Below are 20,392 nucleotides of genomic sequence, written 5' to 3'. Positions count from 1 at the left end.
GTAGATGGCTCTGAGTTCCCTTCTATGTTTAAATCTATGTCTTAGGATTTATGAATAAAATGGTTTCTATTAAAAGGAGTTGTATGAATTTCACTCATACACTAGTAGTGAAATGATATGACAAATTCTTCCCAAATTATTGTTGGATTGGATTAACACCAAAAATTCAAGACTATAACAAGGCAGTATATATATTGGGCAAAGAGCATGGAAACCCATAAGCATTCTTCAGGGAAATACATTTGCCAGATATATAGTATAAGCAGCATAAAGTCTTCAGCAGGGAAGTGTAAAAAAATCATTGTCTGAATAATGGAGCGTTTTTTGAATGATGAGCAATTTTTTTTTGTCCTGTTTTCATCAGCTGTCAGGAAATCTTTAATGGACTCACTATAGATATCTCATAACAGTTACCCAGAATCTTATGATGGTCTTACAGACTAGTTCAAAGGCTATACAAATGCCACATTCACAAATCACAGCAGAACTGAATGTATTAAGAACACTGCTGCTAAATCCCGAATTCATGTTCATAGCCCAAGGACTTTGTCAAATAGATTTCCAATTGTTGTATATACTGGTAACCTAAAATCTAATTCTGAATCCTTCTGATCAAATTATGAAGCCATCTCAAAATGAGACAATCTTCTAAGCCTCCAAAATGTTAGTTGGATTAAAAAGCACACTGTATTATATCAGAGTTATCTGAAGAATCTTATTTTTGCTTTAAGAAACTGACAAGTAGTAGAAAACTCTTATTTTTCCTTCAAAAAACTGGAGATTCCAGACATTTCCACTATCAGAAAGCACAAAAAGATAAAAAATAATCCAGTTTTGCCTATGAGGGGGTCATTGTACTTACAATATGAAATATATATTTCATATACAATAATATTATTATAATTTTCTTTTCCCAAATCCTGATGGTGGCATGACTAAAATTAAAGTCCTGGTGCTAGGATCTGATCAGCTGTTTAAACATGGGCAAATCCCTTGATGATAATAATCTTCATCATAATAATACCTAAAACCTACAAAATGCTTTGAGTTTTGCAAAGCACTTTACAAATTTTGTTTCATTTGATCCTCACAACAACCTTGAGGGATAGGTGTTTTTATTATCCCCATTTTACTTATGAGGAATCTAAATAGGATAACAGTATCATGACTTGTCTAGGAGCACATAGATATTAAATACCTGAAGAGTACAGGGTGGAGAGAAACATAAATGCAAAATGTAGAGGATTTTCCAATTCTGGCTTTTGCTAAGCCTCAACTCTCTTATCTGTCAAAAGAAATGTCTAGTGCTCTGAAACACAATTTGGGAATATGATTAAAAAGTGCAAGTACCTATATACCAAACTACGAGGCAACATACTAGAAAGGTTATGTGGACACCAATGTTTTCATGGCAGCAAATTTCTATTGAAGCAAAGAAGCAGAAAACAGATTCTTCTCATAAAATGCAAAGCATCAATGTGACAGGACATTTTCACACCAACAAAAATAGTAAATATGAATGACTGGGAACAGCCTATAAAGACAGGTATGAATTGATAAAGAATTAAATGATGAAAAACTGGAGAAACAATATACACAGTTACTATAATGATATAAATGGGCGGGGGGGAGGGAGGGAGGAAGGAAGGAAGGAAGGAACGAAGGAAAGAAGGAAGGAAGGAAGGAAGGAAGGAAGGAAGGAAGGAAGGAAGGAAGGAAGGAAGGAAGGAAGGAAGGAAGGAAGGAAGGAAGGAAGGAAGGTGAATGTTGTAGAATACAATAACCAAGTTTGGTCCCAAAGCAAAGCTAAGAAAATATACCTTCTTTTCCTCTTTATAGAGATGAGGAGACTATAAGTAGAGTGGGTCATGTGCACTAGCAGACACAACTTATATGGAAGACAGTGTGATCTACAGTGGAAAAATAAGTGAATCCAGAAATCAGAGAAAGTAGCTTCAAGTCTCAAGCTCTGACATTTACTATCTGTGTGACCTTGAACCAGTCACACTTTCCCAGGCCTCAGTTTCGTCATCTGTAGAATAAGGACCATATGGCTTCTGGGGTCTCTTCCAGCTCAATATCTATGATCTTGTTTATTGATTTTATTAAGATACTCTCTTTTCCTTTTTTCGCTATGTTACAAAGGATGATTCAAAGGTTAGGAGAGACAGAAAATGTGTATTTGGAAATGAAGGCAATGTAAAAACAAAAACAAAACAGTTAAATGAGATTTGTTAAAAGGAGAGGGTTGGACAAGATGAATTTCCAAGAACCTTCCAGTTCTCAATCTGTACCCCTATGATTTTACATCACTATCCTGTAATTTGTTGACAAAAAGCTGTTTTTAAAAACTGCCCTGAAGATTAATGGACTATTGGTTCTTTAAGTATACAACTTGCTTCTTAAAGATGAAGTAGTTGTATTTGAACAATACAGGTGTGTATACATATGTGTGTGTACATATATGTATATTGTATATAAATAATATATATGCATACCTATATATGTTTAGAGATAGACTATAGTCTATATAAGGTTTATGTATATATATTATGTATAAATCATGAATATATATATATGTAGAGACAGGCCATAATCTATATAACCTGTATACATATACATTTATGACCCCTTTTTGCCTGAGAAATTTTTACATGACCCCAGGTGTGTAGGCACATAAAATAGGTTTACAAATCAAACATTTATTGATAATAAATCATAATTTCACAATCCCCATATTCAATTATGAGACCCATGAGGTCATGAACCACAATTTAAGAAATTATGTAGTATAATATGTATATGTATATATCTATATACTTATGTATATAGATATACACACATATGCATACACACAAACACACACACACACACTGAATCTACCTTGAGTTTATCTAATACATTTAGAGATGATAAAAGGCAAGAGTTTGGCAAATATTAAGACTTGCTATTAAGAATAGGATCCAGTCAATACTGGCATCAAGAGATCATCTCCTGGGTCATTCAAAATACAGTCTTTAGTTATTTTTAGACCCAGAATCTAGATGTAGCCCCTATGCCACATGAAATAATATCAGACCCCAAAATGTAAAATAAAAAAAATCAACTAGATGCTCTCATCAAATAAGATCTCTGAACTAATTCAGAACTTAAAATGGAAAAAAAAAAACTGAAACTCAATGTCAGAGAAATAACAAATAAAAAACCCCATCTTTTTCTTCTGAATAAAATATGCTGGTTTTATTCGAGGAGCAGAGAATCTACTAGACCAAAAGGGAAATACCTATCTCTGGCCAGCAGCCCTTCCTAAAAAAGATCACCAAATCTGTACAATCAAATGAACTCAGAATCACAGGACCATCGATTTAGAATAAAAAGGACTCTCAGAGATCATAGAATCCAATTTTTACAAATTCAGAGAGTTAGGTGACCTGACTGAGGTTACACAGCATACAACTACTGGGAGCTATGCTAGGTTTCAAATCTGGTTCTTCTCAATCCAAATCCCATGTTATTTCTATGGAGAAAACAAAGATAAGTCTGGAAAAATACATGTAAAAAATACCATATCTTTATTGTCTAGACCTTCAGAGACCACTCTTTTAAAAAATAAACTACAAACAAACTACTTTTAAAATCTCATAATAACAGGTTTTTTTTTTTTTAAAATAGGAGGCATCAAGGTCTTAATAAATGGGTCTCTGGGTTTTTACAATAACATCAACTAGAAGGCATCTAAACATATTACTCTTTACTCCATTTGCAAAAATAGCTACTGCTTTCCAATTAATCAAGGTCCCAAGATGAAAGGTATAGCTAGATGGTGTGCCAGGGTAGACTACCAGATCTGAGTTAGGAAGGCTTGAGTTTAAATGCAGCCTTAGACACTTACTAAGTGGTGTGACACTGGGCAAGTCATTTCCTCATTTGTAAAAAGGAGTGGAGAAGGAAATAAATCACTCCAGTATCTCTGCCAAGAAAACCCTAAATGGAGTTGACAACAATAGCATGATGAAACCCACCTTCAGAGAAAAGGGGATAGATCTGAGTGCAGACTGAGAGGATGTGTATATGTGTATGTGTCTGTATTTTAAAATATGGACAATGTGAGAATTTGTTTTGTTTAACTAAATATGTTTACAAGAAGAGAGGAGTATACATATACATAGAGGATAGGATATGCCGAGACAAAAGATAAGTATTTTTCTATATATTATATATAGAATTGATATATATTTATTTATATATTGGATATATAGTCTAAATATATATTTCATATGCCTGTGTGTGTGTGTATATATATACACATACATTCCAGATAGGTATATATTTTCCAAAGTGGGAAAAATTATTTGAGTTCCAACTATCACAAAGAAAAGCAGGCTTCTGAAAATGGAAAAACCCACCCGTAGAGTTAAAAGAGTTTGATTTCTAAGATCCCAATTTTTCATTTAAAAAAAAAGCCTCATCCTCCACTTTCAGGTCTCAACATGAAGTCTGTCATCTCCCAAACAGTCATTTCCTCCATTCTTCTCTATCAAAAAATAAGTAGGTAAAATAAAAAACTAACAGTTATAAGGAGCTGTAAATTGTCCAAAACCTAGCTGGATGAAAACCAATTTCTCACCGGGGAAACATATCAAGGACACACATATGTACACACTGAACTGCCTTTCTAGAATGTTGTTTTTGGTGGCAATGCTATAAAGGCAGTCCAGGCTAATCAACAGCCAGGATTCCCTTGGTGCTGCCCACTATCTCTACTGACCACCCTGAAAAATCAACAGCACCTGGCAAAAACATCGCTTTGTGAAACCTCTAAGAGGACATCAGGAATGCAGCTGCCAAAATCTAACTTCTCTCTAACTTCTCCATGTTCTTGGGTATTTTTTGTCCTTTTTTATCCAGTTGGCTTGACTTCACTGGTTAACAAAAATGGCTTCTCTTTTTCCCTCTGTCCTTTGGACAGAATGGGGCCACCAAGATGGCCCCACTTTCATATAAGCTGCTTGCGAATACAACCTAACTACCCATATTCCAAAAATAGCCATTAGTTCTTGTGTTGAGTCTGAAACTCAAAGAAAGAATAATCTATGCTTTCAAAAAAGATAAGTCTAAAGAGATGAGTTCTTTTCCCCAAAGGGAATACCAATTCAGAAAACTAAATATCATGGGGGACATGGATCTCGGTTAGAACATGGCCCAGCTTTTCTCTATGATTAGTTATGACATTTGTGTATCTGTGTGTGAGTGTGAGTGTGTATATGTGTGTGCATTCCATCAAAAAAGAGGCCTAGCAGGAAAATATTAAAATTTCAGTAGGGATTCCCATTATCTCCAGTTTGGCTCATTTTTTGGATACTTATTAATCCAATTTTTTCAATTGTATTGAGGTATGCATGATCCAGTTTGCAGATATCTAACATATAACAGGCTGGCTAAGAGACAACATCTAGAAGCCCTTTCCCATTATCTACACTCTCATTCTTTAGTATACTTCATTTAGGAAAGAACCCATCCCCTTTTGCTGACATGGACCTTTTCAAATTGTCTTTATCTCATTATGGGTTATCAATAAAAGATGACTTGCTCATTTTTAGGGATTTACATGTTGCTGTCTTAGATTCTTTTTTTTCCCTGAGGTAATTGGGTTTAAGTGACTTGCCAGGGCCACACAGCTAGGAAGTGTTAAAGTCTGAGATTAGATTTGAACTCACGTCCTGACTTTAGGGCTGGTGCTCTATCTACTGCACTACCCAGCTGATCCTATCTTAGACTCTTTAAATAAACTCTTTTTAATTCTCTTTTCCCCCCCTGAGTTTTGACTTGTTAATCAGAGTGAAGGTCTGAACAAAGACAAAAGGACATGGTAAGCCCTGAATTGCTCACCACACTCTTGCTGAGTTACAGGCCCAATGCCAACTCCAAAAAATCAATGTGATGTATTGAAAAGAGGAGTGGAACCGAGGTTGAGTAACTTTGTATGTCTTTGGACAAGTCATTTTGCTTCTCTGAGATTCAGTTTTTACAAATCAGTAAAATGAAAATTAAGCTTTCCTTGTGGTATATGAATATTATGGAATATTATTGTTCGGTAAGAAATGACCAGCAGGATGAAAACAGAGAGGCCTGGAGAGACTTACATGAACTGATGCTGAGTGAAATGAGCAGGGCCAGAAGATCATTATATACTTCAACAAAAATACTATATGATGATCAATTCTGATGCACCTGACCATCTTCAACAATAAGATGAACCAAATCAGTTCCAATGGAGCAGTAATGAACTGAACCAGTTACACCCAGCGAAAGAACTCTGGGAGATGACTAAGAACCACTACATAGAATTCCCAATCCCTTTATTTTTATCCACCTGCATTTTTGATTTTCTTCACAGGCTAAGTGTACACTATTTCAGAGTCCAATTCTTTTTGTACCGCAAAATAACTGTTTGGACATATATACTTATTTTGTATTTAATTTATACTTTAACATATTTAACATGTATGGTCAACCTGCTATCTGGAGGAGGTGTAGAAAAGTTTGGCAATTGTTAATGCTGTAAAATTACCCATGCATATAATTTGTAAATAAAAAGCTATTAAAAAAATAAATTAATTAATTAAAAAAAAAAAAGAAAGAAAATTAAGCTTTCCATGCTTCCATGCTCATGGGATTGTTATGAAAGAAGCATGATTGTAAATCAGAAAGCATATAGAAAGATGACTCGTTATGAGGAGAGAAATCTTTAACTTTTTTGTATATCCTGGATCCCCTGGGCAATCTGGGGAAGGCCCCAGTTTTCTTCTCAGAGTTATTTTTTTTAAATACATAAAACAGAATACAGAGGATTACTAAAGAGGCCAATTATATGGGAATATGATTACTTGTTAAAATTTTTTAAGAAAACAAGTTAATGGGATAGTAATATATTGTGGAGTTGTGAACTAATCCAACCACTATGGAGACCAATTTGGAATTATGCCCAAAGGGCTATCAAACTGTGCATACCCTTTGATCCAGCAAGGTCTCTACTGGGTCTGTATCCCAAAGAGATCTTAAAGGAGGGAAAGGGACCCACATGTACAAAAAAGTTTGTGGCGGCCCTTTTTGTTGTGGAAAAAAACTAGAAACTGAATGGATGCTCTTCAGTTGGAGAATGGCTAAATAAGTTATGGTATATGAATATTATGGAATATTATTGCTGTGTAAAAAATGATCAGCAGGATGATTTTAGAGAGGCCTGGAGAGACTTACGTGAACTGATGTTGAGTGAGTAGAAACAAGAGCATATTGTACAAAGCAACAAGAAGATTATGTGACGATCAGCTCTAATGGACTTGACTTTTTCCAGCAATGAGGTGATGCAGGCCAGTTCCTATAGACTTGTGATAGAGAGAGCCATCTATCTGAATCCAGAAAGAGGGCTATGAGAACTGTATGTGGATCACAACATGGTGTTTGCATTTTGTGGTTCTCTTTTGTGACTTTCTTTTTGTCTTCTTTCTTATTTTTTTTCCTTTTTTGACCTAATTTTTCTTGTGTAGTATGATAAATGTAGAATAGAAGAATTTCACGTATTTAATATATATTGGATTACTTGCTGTCTAGGGGAGGAAGTGGGGAAAAGGGAAGGAGAAAAAAAAATTGGAATACCAGGTTTTGCAATGATGAAAACTATTTTTGAACATAAAAAGCTATTATTAAAAAAGAGAAAGAAAAAAAGAAAAAAAGTTAAGATTGAGAGCATCCTGTGTCAAGAGATTTGAGTCTGAAATTAAATTCTACCATTATTATCTAAATAATCCTTAGATGAGCAAATTTATCTCTACCTGGACCTCATTTTCCCCATTCCTCAAATTAAGGTATTGGACTTGATGATTTTGAGATTCATTGTAGTTTTAAAATTCCTGGAGTTCTTCCCTACTTCTATCTTTATAGCAAAATGATAGAAATGGCTTCCAGACTTCACATTATACAACTGTGCTCACTATCACACTATAATAAAAAATGTTCATTTTCTAGATTAAAAAAAAACAAAAAACATGCAGGCCAGAGAACCAGGAAAACAATGACTTCAGTAATATAAACAAAAGTACTCAAATGAACCCAAATAGCATCATTATGATACTCAAGTCTGATCCTGAGAAGAATTAAGGAATCATAATTCCTTTTTTTGGAGAGGTTGAGGTTTATAGGGATAGAATATTGCATATACTGTCAGTCATAGTTCTCATGTGAACTGATTTTGCTTAACCAATTTTTCTTGTGTAGCACTCAGCTTGAATATACAATGTGCAGAAATCACTTGAGAAGGAGCCATATTTCCTCTGATCTCTTACTGGCTACAGAAAAAGGGGTTCAATGAAACCAGGAAGCCTTCCTGGGCTTCAATCTACTAATCATTCAAAAACAACTCCAATTACTAGAGAACAGAGGAAGAAACAATTTCCTCCCCAAAAAGCCCAGGTCCCTGTAGAAAGTACTCCAGTCTAATAAAAAATCTGTACCCAGTAAATTTATCATGTGAACTCATGAACTCATTAAACCAATCAGGAATTTCCCTAATTACCTTTCTATATTTTATTACAAGGAAAGTCTCAGTGAAGATAACTTGATAGAGGTGGAAGAATATAGAAGAGAAGATATCTGTAAATGACTGTGATGGGGGGAAAAGCACCAATAAAATACATATATGGCATACATCTACATATATATTATATGCGTATGCAGAAAATAAATTGTCTCTTTATAAAGCAATTCAATTCTGTGTTTTTTCCTCTTGGGAGAGAGTATTAATGTTGGCAGAATATAGGAGAGAACACATTTGAGGATCTGACATCGTGCCATTCCAGGCTTTCAAACTTGTCTGAAAAGCAGCTTGAGCCTTTCCCCCCAAACGGGGCCAACAACTAACCAGTCTCCTCTAGAGCTTTAATAGAGCAGGATTAAGACAAGTTTCAAACTGATAGTCTTTACAACCAAAAGATGCCCATCTTAAAAAATACTTGGGGTCTGACATGAGTCTACAGGCTGAGGAACACCTGGGGGTTATACATGGGAAACTTGAGGAGCTTTTTACCTTCAGAAATGTGACCAGTGACAAGCCATTACTAGCCAAGAGTCCTGAAAGCACATGCAAAAAGGCACTTCATAGCCTAGGTTTCCAACCTCAATCTCCACATGCTCCTAGCCATCAAAATAATACCTGTCTTCGCCATAAAAACAGGTCTTCCCCTTGTCTTGTCAAATTCTCAGGGAAAGAAATTCTAAAACTTTTCTCTAGCTTCACTGCCAATCAGACTGTCAGCATTCCCTAATTCCCACTTCTCTCAAACCAGATGATCCGACATCCACAATTCCTTCTTTACCAACACCGGCAATCTCCAGCTCTCCAAGATTAAGTGCCAAGACAGCGCATTCCCAACCCTTCAGCAGAAGTGGTCTGTGGCCTACCTGAGCATGTTTCTTGGAAGACTTCCTCCCGGGATTTCTCCAGTTTCTCTCTCACCCAGGGAAATTCCTGCAAGGAATCAAGGAAGGTATCAAAGGCTTTGGGGCCACGTGTAGGGAGAATGTCCAACAGCATCATGGTCTTCCTGAGGCCTGTGGGTTGGGCTCTGATTTCTTGAACATGGTTTTCTGTCAAGATTCCTTCCTGGTAGAGATACTGAAGAACAAGTCCGTCCACAAGGACTTCTGCACCCAGTTCTAGCCGAAGGGAGCGAAGAACCTGCTTATCTCTGGCCTCCATCTCGTCTGAGAAGGAAAAACAGAAAAAGCATTACAAATTCTTAACAGCCGGAAGATCTCATTCGGTACAATCAGTTACATGAAATTAAACACAGAGAAGTAATATGGAGGATGTGACTTCTCTCATACAAGAATTCTGATTCATTCTAACATTATTTCCTTGTCCATTAAAAGTACACCTAAGGAAATAAGATAAATAATTATAGCTAACATTTATATTACTCTTTAAGGTTTGTAAAATGCTTTATAATTATTATCTCATTCGGTCCTCACAGTGACCCTGGGAGATTGATGCTAATATTGTTCCCATTTTACAGATGAGGAAACTGAGGCAGGCAGAGGTGAAGTCACATAGCTTGTAAGTATCCAAGGTAGGATTTGAATTCAAGTCTTCCTGCCTTCAAGTCCAAAGAGGAGCCATATAGATACCTCAGTACAAAGAATAAAACTGAAGGGACACTGCTTTCAAAAATTACACATTCTACTGGTTGGGATATAAAATAAATCAAAAAGCACTTATTAACTGCCTACTATGGGACAGTCAAGGAAATAGTCCCTAGTCTCAATGATCATGCATTGGGAGTGAGATATTTGAAAGAAAAATATATGCCAGATAATTAAATAAAAAATTTATATAAATCAACAGGGTGGAGAGACAAAAAAAAGATGAAGATCAAGAAAAGCTTGCTGGCCATTGACCTGAGGCTCAGAGGAAGTGATGAAAGCATTTCCATAAAGAAGATGAAGAGAACTTGGGTAGCTAGGTTGTCCAGTGGAGAGAACACCAGATCTGGAGTCAGGAAGACCTGAGTTCAAATGTGGCCTTAGACATTAAGTGGTGTGACTCTGGGCAGGTCATTTAATCCTGTTTGCCTCAACTTCCTCCTTTGTAAAATGAACTGGAGAAGGAAATGGGAAACCATTCCAGTATCTCTGCCAAGAAAACCTCAAATGGGGTCAAGAAGAGTCAGACAGCTGAAAAACAACTAAACAACCAAAAATAGAAATTGCTCAGAGATCATAAAGAAAAAAAGGAAGTCAAGAATGCCAAGATGGGAGAGGAAAAAGGAGGAGAAGCGGCAATACTGGATTCAAAACCCACCTTCTTGCCTGTATGACTGTGAGACCCTTGCCCTCAGTTTATTCATCTGTAAAAATGGGAAAAACACAGATGGAGTATTTCCCCATGGGACTGTTATTAAGATCCAGTGAGATATGGTCTATAAAGTGCTTTGCAAACCTTAGAGCATCCCAGAAATAATATTTCATACTACTCCTCCCCAACATGGCTCCAAGTTACTTCGCTATTCTTGTTCCAAATTACTCCCCCTTCACCCTTTCAGACTCTGGTTGTTCTTTCTTAATGGAAGGCCAGTGTCAGACACAGGTCACTGAGATATATGTACACACAAAGAATCTGTGACTCTGTAGCCCAGGGAAATCCCAGCATGGAAAAGCCCTCCACTAATGTAGATTGAAGCCTTTTCAGGAGTTTGTAAGGAAGTCCCTGAGATTCAGAAAGGTCACATGACTTGCCCATGCTTATAGAGCTGAAAGGGAATTTCACCTCGGGCCTTCCTACCTCTACACTCAGAAAGCCACCTTTACTTCCTTGACAATGGGATTTACTAAGCTCTTAACGAATGAATAAAACGAATGAATGAATTCTGACAAATCGAACAATACATGGTGCTGGACCTCATGTTTAAACACTTCCAGACTTTTGTGATTTCACTGGTGCAGTGTCATTCTCCGCTCCCTCCACCTAAGGCAGTGGCAGTGTTCCCTCCAATGACTCATAAATGGTCTTTGACAGAGGTGGCTCCCTCTGTCCTTTTGGACTCTTCTCAAGTGATTTCTCCACATTGTATATTCAGGCTAAATGCCACACGAGAAACATTAGTCAAGGAAAACTACTTCCAATGAGAACTATGACTGACAGTATAAGCAGTATTCTGTCCCCACAGACCTCCACCTCTCCAAAGAAAGGAATTGTTTCTTTAGCTCTTTTCAAGATAAAGCTTGATTATCACAATGATGCTGTTTAGCTTCATTGGAGTATTTTTTTTTTAATATTATTGAAGCCATTGTCTTCCTGATCCTATGGCCTGCATTTTTTAATGTAGCAAATGAACATTTGTATTATAATCTGGTAATGAACACAGTTGTATAATATAGAATCTGGAAGCCAATTCTATCATCTTCCCGAGTTCAAATTTGACCTCACATACTACTAGTTATATAACCCTGGGCAAGTCATTTAATCTAATTTGCCTCGGTTTTGCCATTTGTAAAATGAGCTGGAGAAGAAAATAACAATATTTCCAAGAAAATCCTAAGTGGGCAAGAGAGTCAGTAATCTGAATACCAATAATGATATTTAGGGAGAGGAGGAATCAAGAAAGGCTCCATATAGACCACAGGTCTCTCAAAGTGTGAGCTGAAAACACTTGGGGGTCCCTTAGACCCTTTTGTGGGGACCAAGCAGTCAGATTTATTTTTGTATTAACACTAAGACATTATTCGCTTATTAAAATTCTCCATTTTTCAACTCCACATCAGGCTGAGGTCAGGTTGTCTCTAATATTTCAAGCAAAGCAATAGATGGCAATATAAGCTACCTACAGACATAAGAATTTATCTATTTCTTATTAGAATTTGCCAAAAAATGTAAAACAACGCTACTATTCATACAAAATTATTTCACACTGAACATTATTATACCTAAATATAGTTATTCTTCAAAAAGCAGATTATTTATGTTAAGATATAATGATCTGGGATTACTTTAATGATAAATTTCAAATTTTATCAGTCTAGATCAAAAGATTTAATCAAAATAAATAGAACTGGGAGGAGGGGGTCCTGAGACCAAAATGCTGGAGAACCTTAGACGGAGAAGGTGCTTCTTAAGCTGTCTTGAAGGAAGCCAAGGTTGAAAGGGGAAGGTAGCCAGTGCCAAGGGAAGGAAATAAAAATGTGGCGGAGAAGGGGAAATTTCAGGAGCAGTTTAACGGATAGGAATCAAAGACTAAGAAACAGAAGGCCCATTACGAGAAAGGGAATCCAAGGCCGAGATGTCAGTTACAGTCCAGCCTGCTTTGAGAGTGTTTGAGAAGGTCAAGGATATTTAAAGGGGGGGAAAGACTCTTAGAGACTCATTTTTACAGAAGAGGAAACAAGAGCAGACAGAGGAAGTGAGCTCTGCAAAGTCACACAGGAATTAAGTGACAGAAGCAGAATTCTTAAGAGAGACCAGACCACTCAGGCTTGAGGAAGGAGAACTCTCGGGGTTCCATTTCTTTCTTTCTTTCTTTTTACCATTACTTAGAGACCTGGTCATGGACAACATGAACCACCACACTCTTTAAGGTAGGGTGGGAGAGTGGAAAGATTCCCTAGATGTGGAATCAGAAGATCTGCATTTAAAGCCTACCCGTTATTTATGTTAAGATATAATGATCTGGGATTACTTTAATGATAAATTTCAAATTTTATCAGTCTATATCAAAAGATTTAATCAAAATAAATAGAACTGGGAGGAGGGGGTCCTGAGACCAAAATGCTGAAGAACCTTAGACGGAGAAGGTGCTTCTTAAGCTGTCTTGAAGGAAGCCAAGGTTGAAAGGGGCTGTTTCTTGCTAGCTGTGTGGTAGGGGGCCTCAGTTTTCTCATCTGTGAAATGAGTAAATCAGATTCACATCCTCAGCCTCTAAATCTATGAGCCTATGAATGCCCTTAACTACAGGGCCTACTAAAAACATCTGAAGACTCAGGGGGTGAGGGAAGTGTGGATAGGAAGGAATATTCCTGTTACTTATCCCGCCTTCAGCCTTTTAAAGATTTTTTCCCCTTACATCCACAGCTGGAAAGACGATGTCTCCAGAAGCAACATCACAGGACAGATTTGGAACTAGAAAAGGGATAATGGATAATGTTTATAGATGAGGACGTTGAAGGCTGCAAAGGAAATAGACGTTTATTACAAACCTAGTACGTGACTGAGGCTTTACAAATATTCTCTCACTCCCACCCTGGGAGGTAGGTGCTATTATTGTTATTATTATTATTATTCCTGTTTTACAGCTGAGGAAACTGAGGCAGGCAGAAGTGAAGGGACTCATCCAGGAGCTAGTGTCTAAGACTGGATTTGAACTCAGATCTTCCTGATTTTTTAGGTGACTTTCTAATACTGGGCAGTATAGATAAGAGATGCAAAAAGGGACCTTATAAGTTAGGAAATTCCGACTTTACTGTTGGGGAAACTGAGGGAGCTGGCTTGTTCAAAATGACCCGAAACCAAAGCGGAGTTTGGACCCCAACCCAGCAGTTTCCACCGTACCACACTGACACACAGTAGGTCAGAGACAAATCGAGGTCTGGGGAACCTGAGGGGTCACGTGACCCTAGATGAGGTCACACAGGAGGTGGGGAGCGTGCAGGGAGAGGTCTGGGGACCAGTGGGGTCACGTGACCACCCTGAGGTCACACAGGAGGTGGAGGGAGGGGCAGAGCTCGGGCTGGGGCCCAGAGAGGTCAAGTGACCACCCTGAGGTCGCACAGCACTTCAAAGCAATCCTAGATCCTGTCCACCGGCCACTAAAATGACACCAAAGGAAAGGACCCCAACATGGAGGGGGAGCCCCGCTATGAAGGTCCTTGACGTCACAGGCAGGCTGCTATAAAAGACGGGAACATAGTTTCTTATTTCCTGTTACTTACAGCCACCACGCCCTCAGAAAGCGACCCTTTGAGTCCCGGCTCTGGGGCAACTTGTCATGCATCCGCCATCTTTGTTAGAGGCAAGAACCCTAAACAGGAAGTGCCGGCGGCCATCTTTGTTAGGGTCAGCACAGGAAGTTAGGTTCGACGCCATCTTAGCTACTGGCAGTTTTACGTCACCGAGGAATGAGTCGCCATATTTGCTATGGGCAAAGACTGTCGAAGTTAACTGACAACCAAAATGAAGAAAAAAAACGAGAGTTAGCCCCTCCTCCTTTGCTGTAAAGTGGGAGTTATTCACTTCTCTGACAGTGTTCCGAATACAGAATAATGCTTTCTAATGCATAACATAAAATACATAGGATAATAATAAAGGAAACCAATTATATTGAAATAGAATCATCTATCCAAATTTAGATATTGGTATATCACTATATATACATATATGTCGCCATTATAATTATATAATATAAATAATATTGCATTATTACATAATAATATATACTCTAGCTATATCCCTATTGTTATATCATATTATTTATCTATATCAACAGGAAGGCCGAATAGAATGGAGTTAATGAGATGTAACTACTGCTTTCTCCCCTTATCTCCCCATTGCCTTTATTCCTTTATTTAAAAGTTCTTAATCTGGTGTCTGTGAACTTGTTTAATATACATATATATATTTACAAATACCATGCTTATATACCCATTATATCATAGTGTACCTACACTATATCTATAGTATATGATATATCTTATCCGTGTCTATATTAGACCATTACAGGCATACATTAATTATATCTCATTAATTCCATTTCCTTCAGCCTTCATTCAGTTCAATCCAAGGAAGGCAATCTGGAAGATGGAAAGCGTGCCAGCTGTAGGATCCGAACTTCCTAGTTCCAATAATGGTTCTGCTAATCAGTAGCTTTGTGACCACAGGCCCTTTTTGAGCCCGTTACGTGTAAAATGAGGAAGTCGCTAAAGTTATACAGTCACTAAGCTCCCTTCTAGCTCTGGGAGGATGATTGTATGATCCACAAACATTTGTTAATGGTCATCGCGGTGCGTGGGGAGATAATATAGACAAAAAGCAAAAATTGCTTCTCTCAAAGAGCTTCCAATTCTCCCGGATTAAACAATTTAAAATTATCATTGCTCTCCAAGGAAAGGTGTGGAATTGTGAAGGTTGGTTTGTTTGTTTTTAATGGAATTAGTTGGACTTTCAAGGTAGTAATTTCCCCATTAATGGAAGTCTTCAAATGGAGTATAGATAATTGGAAAGAGCACTGAATCTGGCATCAAAGGACCCGTGTTCAGCAACTGGCTTGTGTCATCATGTGACCATAGTAAAGTCACTTTACTGAAATGCGGGAGATAGAGGGGATGACTAGAGCAAGTTCCTAGAGAAGGAAGGAGAGAATACGTTCAAGCACCGGTATAGAGGGATCATCCTGGATAATGGGGAGGGCTTTCTCTTCTGAACTATAGGGAAAGAAGAGAAGGTAAGGATGAGCAGGAGTGATGATCCTAAGAAGGTTCAAAGAATGGCAAAGGAAACTCACCAGAGTAGCCTCAATTTTCTCAGAAAAAAGGTAAACTACTAAAAATGTAGGAGAGAAATGTGGAACCACTGCTGAGAAACAAGATAGGCAGGGCAGGGCAGAGCAGGAAAGGGCAGGGAAGGGCAGGGAAAGGGCAGGGAAAAGAAAGGGAAAAGGAAGGGAAAGGGAAGAGAAAGGGAAGAGAAAGGGAAGGGAAAGGGAAAAGAAAGGGAAAGGAAAGGGAAGGGAAAGGAAAGGGAAGGGAAGGAAAAGGGAAAAGAAAGGGAAGGAAAAGGGAAAAGAAAGGGAAGGAAAGGAAGGAAAGGAAGGGAAAGGGAAGGGAAAGGGAAGGGAAAGGGAAGGGAAAGGGAAGGAAAGGAAGGAAAAGGAAGAGAAAGGGAAGAGAAAGGGAAAGGAAAGGGAAGGGAAGGGAAAAGAAAGGGAAAGGAAAGGGAAGGGAAAGGAAAGGGAAGGGAAGGAAAAGGGAAAAGAAAGGGAAGGAAAAGGGAAAAGAAAGGGAAGGAAAGGAAGGAAAGGAAGGGAAAGGGAAGGGAAAGGGAAGGGAAAGGGAAGGGAAAGGGAAGGAAAGGAAGGGAAAGGAAAAGGAAGGGAAAGGAAAGGGAAGGAAAGGAAAAGGAAAAAGAAAGGGAAGGAAAAGGGAAAAGAAAGGGAAGGGAAAGGGAAGGGAAAGGGAAGGGAAAGGGAAGGGAAAGGGAAGGGAAAAGGAAAGGAAAGGGAAGGGAAAGGGAAGGAAAAGGAAGAGAAAGGGAAGAGAAAGGGAAAAGGAAGAGAAAGGGAAGAGAAAGGAAGAGAAAGGGAAGGGAAAGGGAAGGGAAAGGGAAGGGAAAAGGAAGGGAAAGGGAAGGGAGAAGGAAGAGAAAGGGAAGGGAAAGGGAAGGGAAAGGAAAGGAAAGGGAAGAGAAAGGGAAGGGAAGGGAAGGGAAAGGGAAGGGAAAGGGAAGGGAAAGGGAAGGGAAAAAGAAAGGAAGGGAAGGGAAAGGAAAGGGAGGAGATAATAAAGGTATTGTGCTACACTGTCTCCAGAGAGAGAGCATCATCTAATTGTCTGTACTAATTAATTTCTATCTTGCTGAATCCATTTTTTCTCCTCATGAATTCTAATAACTTCTTCAGTACAATGATGCAGCATTCTTGGCTAAATGTTGCCTTTGTTAAAATGCTGAGAACCGAGCTAATCACCTATTTATGAAGGCCCAACTCATGAGCACTTTTATAATAGCTAAAGCATGTGCTTATAAAAATATTCATGTACTAAATAATCATCTTAATGAAATTATAATGTAGTAAGCTATAGGCTAAAATGATTTACAATACAAAAAGCCCATAGTTCTGATCAATTAATAAATATTAATGTTGAAAAATAATAACTATCCCTTATGGATACTGAGCTTTTCATTGACTTGATTGGAAAAAAATGATTAATCCATGTAATGCCCTGATGGGTGCTTTATTTCCCTTCTTGCTAGGCAACCACAATAATGATAATCCTGGGGTGCTACAATACCAGAAGAAATTGGCTGGAACATATTCTCTATCATACAAAAAGCTAGAATGTAATGGAAATAAATAGGAGAGGGGAAAAAATGGGGAAGGAACATATGACACAGAAGAGAAATTCACTAGCCTTGGAATCAGAGATCTCAACTCAAATGTCTCCCTTGCTACTCAGCTGCCTATGTGACTGAGCAAATTACTTCATCTCTCTCCATCTCAATATCTTATTAGTAAAATAAGTGGATTGGATTAGTTGAACTCTTTCAGCATTTATTAGAGACCTACTTGATGCTGGGCACTATGCTTAGCACTGGTGATACAAAAATAAAAATGAAAGAATCCTTGCCCTCAAGAAACTTACATTCTAATAGTGGAGACCACATAGTCTTCCATTGGTATTTGGTTGTTTTTCAGTTTTGTCTGACTCTTCATGACCCACTTGAATATTCTTGGAAAAGACACAGTAAGTATCTGAGGTCAGATTCGAACTCAGAAACATGAATCTTCCTGACTCTAAGCCCAGTATTCTTTCCACTGAACCATAAAGCTGCCTCTGCCCAGCACATTTTGTTATTTAGTCGTTTTTCAATCATATTTGAATCTTCATGACACCATTTGGGTTTTTCTTGGCAAAGATACTGAAGGAGTTTGCCATTTCCTTTTCCAAATCATTTTGCAGATGAGGAAACTGAAACAAACAAAATTAATTGACTTGCCTAAGGTCACAGTTAGTGAGTATCTGAGGCTGGATTTTAACTCAGGCCTTCCTGTCTCTAGACATGGTACTCTATCCACATCACTACCTAGTTGTCCATAGTCTTTTGGATAGACAGACAGATAGAAGAGATGGATAGATAAATAGATAGATAGATAGATAGATAGATAGATAGATAGATAGATAGACATGTGCATATATGTATGTATATGTAATCATAATTCTAAGGTATAAACATAATAGCTACAAAATGAACAATGGGGAAGTTTGGGGAAGAAGGGTAACAGAAGGCCCAGAAACAGAAAAGACTGCAAACAGAAATTGGCACTTATGGTGGGACTTAAAAGAAACTTACAATTCCAAATGGCAAGGAGAAGCAAATGTATTCTAAACATTGGACTAAAGAGTAAATGAAAAGAGGAGATAAAATGATAAGATTCAACAGATGGGCTCCAGTTCTAAATCTACGATCCTATAATTTCTGTTCTGTCTACCTGACTTTTTCCTACTATTGACCTGACAAATCAGTCTTCCATGATAAGAAAGCAAGAGATAAAGACAAAGAGTTACCATTGTGGTTCCTATCTTTCTTTTGTCTCTCTCCAAATCGTCTGGCTCAGTGGATTGCATATAGTAAGCCTATAAATAAATAATTCTTAGATGGATAAATGAATTACCTTGTACACAATAGATGCTCAATAAATACCTCTGACAGAATAACAGTCCTGTTTAATTCATTAATTTGTGTTTAAGATTCTCCAATACCTGGCTCAATGGCTAGTACATAGTAGGCACTTAATAAACTTGTTGACTGACTATCTCTAAAACAGACCCATCCGTGTATTTATAATAAAGTGAGGATTTTCTACTTTTCCTACACGCTGACAGTTTTACTGTTTCAACATTATTCAATCATGCTTCAGAGAATGAGGTGTTGTTAGGAACCATAGCAAGGAGTAGGAGGAATTTAATAGTACTTTCAAAAAACATTTGAAAAGAAGGAAAGGAACAAGATGCCAGCCAAGTCACAAATGTCTCCACAAATGTTCCTAAAGATTAACTATTCAATCTTTCTCTTCTTTTCTACATTATAATCTGTCTGGCTCCCAATCCCAATCATAAACTTCCTTTCTGTGTCCTTTGAGTGAATTCACTTAGGTTGGAGCTCTCTATTCTCTTGTGGGAGGTTGGAAAGAAGAGAACATATAAAATCAAGAACAAGATGTATATTGTTTTGTTTAAGGGCATATGAAAAAGAAGGCCAGCCAGGTGGCACAATGGATAGAGCTCTGGGCTGAGAATCAGAAAAAATGAAGCTACTTGAGTTCAAATCCAGCTGCACTCACTTACTGGGTAAGTCACTTAACTCTATTTGCCTCAGTTTCTTCATATGTAAATACAGCTGGAAAAGGAAATGGAAAACCATTCCAGTATCTTTGTCTAAAAAAATCCCAAATGGAGTTATAACAAGTTGACTGAAACAATTTGACAACGACAAACATGAGAGACAACATGGGTCAGTAGCTACAGAACTTGATTCACAGTTAGGGAAACGGAGTGGCAAGCCACCTAATAACTTGGTAACCTAAGCAACTCTCTAAGATGATAAATTGCTCATCTGCACTGGTGGTGGGAACAGTTAGGTGGTAGCTGGATGGCAGAGGGGATAAATCTCTTGGGTGGGCTAAGGAAGGTCTAGGCTCAAATCTAATCTGTGTGATGCTAAGCAAGTCATTTTACCTATTTTTGCCTCCATTTCCCCAATCATAGCCTGTGGTTAATAATTGTTCTTGTTGTTCATTCTCAAAAAAGACCGTGATATAGGAGGTGATGCCATGGCATACAAATAAGTTGGATTTAAATGAGGGAGGGCTGTGATAATAGCATCAGCCTCACAGGGTTGTTATGAGGATCAAATGAGATGAAATTTGTAAAGCACTTTGCACAGAACCTGGCACATAGTAGGACATTTTGTAAATGTTTGGTTTTTTCTTTGCTTTTCTTACTAGAAACACTTTCAATTAAATCACAAGACTAGTCTTCAATCCCTGCAAAAAGGAGGGGGGGGGATGGTGGGATGGAGGAGGAGAGAGGGCATGTAGAAAGGGAGTGTGGTAGATAGAATACAGACGTGCTCAAT

The 20,392-nt window shown here is 37.9% G+C and overlaps 1 protein-coding gene across 1 annotated transcript in view; it reads right to left on the bottom strand.

Moving 5' to 3' along the window:
- CRADD (CASP2 and RIPK1 domain containing adaptor with death domain) overlaps window positions 1-14,583 on the bottom strand; it is a 236,442-nt gene extending 221,859 nt beyond the window's left edge. The window contains exons 1-2 of the mRNA XM_051963665.1: window positions 14,476-14,583; window positions 9,457-9,759 (exon numbers count right to left, since the gene is read on the bottom strand). Of these exons, the coding sequence (XP_051819625.1) occupies window positions 9,457-9,754 (298 nt within the window). The 5' untranslated portion in view covers window positions 9,755-9,759; window positions 14,476-14,583. The remainder of the gene's footprint in view (window positions 1-9,456; window positions 9,760-14,475) is intronic.
- Window positions 14,584-20,392: the final 5,809 nt, after the last annotated feature.

Source organism: Antechinus flavipes, chromosome 5 (genome assembly GCF_016432865.1).
Source record: "Antechinus flavipes isolate AdamAnt ecotype Samford, QLD, Australia chromosome 5, AdamAnt_v2, whole genome shotgun sequence".
NCBI classification, from domain to species: domain Eukaryota; kingdom Metazoa; phylum Chordata; class Mammalia; order Dasyuromorphia; family Dasyuridae; genus Antechinus; species Antechinus flavipes.
Note: the sequence above shows the minus strand (reverse complement) of the source record. Positions and strands in the feature narration are given on the sequence as shown.